Source organism: Eurypyga helias, unplaced genomic scaffold, assembly GCF_000690775.1.
Source record: "Eurypyga helias isolate BGI_N326 unplaced genomic scaffold, ASM69077v1 scaffold25237, whole genome shotgun sequence".
NCBI classification, from domain to species: domain Eukaryota; kingdom Metazoa; phylum Chordata; class Aves; order Eurypygiformes; family Eurypygidae; genus Eurypyga; species Eurypyga helias.
The window spans coordinates 2,449-4,683 of NW_010264066.1; the positions used below are offsets into that span (position 1 = coordinate 2,449).

General features: G+C 43.4%; 1 protein-coding gene across 1 annotated transcript in view; it reads left to right on the forward strand.

Moving 5' to 3' along the window:
- The first annotated feature begins 345 nt into the window (after nt 1-345).
- Nucleotides 346-2,235, forward strand: part of SDR16C5 (short chain dehydrogenase/reductase family 16C, member 5) — a 9,748-nt gene continuing 7,858 nt past the window's right edge. Inside the window, exon 1 of the mRNA XM_010156283.1 lies at nt 346-666. Coding sequence (XP_010154585.1) covers nt 346-666 — 321 coding nt within the window. The remainder of the gene's footprint in view (nt 667-2,235) is intronic.

Here is a 2,235-nt window from a genome sequence, read left to right on the forward strand (position 1 = left end):
CAGAGATGCAAACCCATGACGTGAGGAGTAGGCAGTTCCTAAAGCAGATAAGGGCTGGTGCTCCTGCCCCTGCCAAATGGTTAAATCAGCTCTGTGCTGTGTTCTGGAGGAGAGTAGGAGCAACCTGGAGATGATACAGACACAGGACAGACGGGTCAGATGTGCAGATGCAATCCTATAATTTTTCATTGTTTGAACTAACACTCAGAAGCAGGCTGCAGGAAATATTTAGAATGGATCTGAAAACGCTTTTCAATTTTGAAATGTTGATGTTTTGTCTCGTTGTGGCTTATTCTATCTGACAAACATTTTCTTTGATCAGGTACCTGAAGAAACAGCCGCAAGATGAACTTCTTTCTGGAAACACTTCAAGTCATCGGACTCTTTGTTTATTACTTGCTGGAGTCGCTTGTGTTCTTGGTTGTGCCTAAACGGAAGAAGAATGTTAGTGGTGAAATAGTATTAATAACAGGAGCGGGGAATGGCATTGGAAGACTCCTGTCTTTAAAGTTTGCCAGCCTGGGAGCCACGGTAGTTCTCTGGGACATTAATCAGGATGGGCTCAAGGAGACGAGTAGACTGGCCAGAGAAAACGGAGCAGGGAGAGTACACTCTTACATCTGTGACTGCAGCAAAAGGCAGGACGTCTACAGAGTAGCTGATCAGGTAAAGTATCTTATTTGTGGCTTTGACACTATTCTTAGTGGGTGCATGTGCGTACGGTAAGTTTTAGTGACATCAAAGTGAGAGATTAAAGTGGATTCATTCAGAATGTATTTTGTATGCTCCCTATTTCAAGAAAACTGGGTTTTAGAGGTAAATTTTGTACCTCTGTTCTGTTAAAAATAATTAAAAAAGTAAAAAGCTGGTTCTCTTTTTCAGTAGCTGATTTCAACTGGGTAGCTTCTCATTCTTTCAATTACTGAGCAAGCATTCACTGGTGAAGTGTAGAAAATCAATTTATTGAAGCTAAAGCAGTATTTCAAGTTCTGGCAGCCTTTTACCAAAAGTTAAACCCTAAAGACCATATATTGTAAAAAGGATTAACTGCTTAGGCAACCTTAAAATAATTCCATGGCTGTGAACAGATTTTTTGGAGGCTCACTTTATCAGGATTAATAAATGTATCTTGAAGTCTTCAATATTTCGTACTTTCCTTTCTGAAGAGCTTTGTAAATATGCCTGAGGAGGAATTCTTTAAAGAAAAAAAAAAGTAGTTCAGCTGTCTTCCAGACATCTGTTGGCTGAAATACAGCTTCTCTTTTGTGCTGCTGTAACAAGCTGTAGCCTTCTCCATTTTTCTATCTGTCCAAAAATGACTAAGACAAACTTTCTGATCAGTGAAGCTTGTGTGTGACTTGCAGCTTGCTGGGGGCTGGTACTATTGGGTTTATATTCTGGTAATGCTGCTCACCCGCTGCAGCTCCGTTACGCCAGCTGAGCATGCACCCACGGAGCGGTCGCACGTGTCTCCGTGTGGGCCTGTAACTGTGCTCCTCGCTGAACGAGGAGGAGGGAGTATTGTAGTGCAAAGGACGCTGGAATGAAGAAGATGGAAACTAACCTTGAGTTTTGAGGACTCAAGAGCTAGCACTTCGGTCCCAGGGAGAAAAGCAGTAGCAGAGCCTTTCTGGCCAAATGCAAAAAGGAGAAGAGGATGTTGATGTGTGTGACAAAGGTTAGGGATGATCCAACCAGAGGTAGATGTGAGTGAAGAAGCAGTGAGAGGCACTCTGTGCATGACTCCTTGCTTATAATCCTCTGTCAGCAGCTCACTAACAGTTGATCAACTCATAATCCTCCTGCTGATCCACACAGAAGAAAATTCCCTGCTACTGTTCTTTCAGAGACATCATGTCCTGCTGACAGCTTTTCCATCTTGTTAGTGACAAAAAGGCTTCAGTAGCAGTTAGTGCTTGGTGCAACTGTTTACTTAATGCAGTGGTAGACTTTGGCTCGCGGTGTGCAGCGTCAACCTTCGCAAGGTGAGGCAGCACAGGTCCAGGTCTTGTTCGTTCCCCCCCTCCCCCAACGATTCAGCTTCACACCACGACCTGGAGTTTTGCAGGACTATAGTGAACTAAATTCAGGCAGGCAGGGCAGGGTATGGTTGAAAATTCTGTGTCCAGTAAAACAATCTCGAAGCCAAAATGAAATGTATGTGAACCTTAAATACCTGCTTCTGGTACCTCATCAGCCACACAGAGAGATCAGGAAAAAGTCACTTCAGCAGGA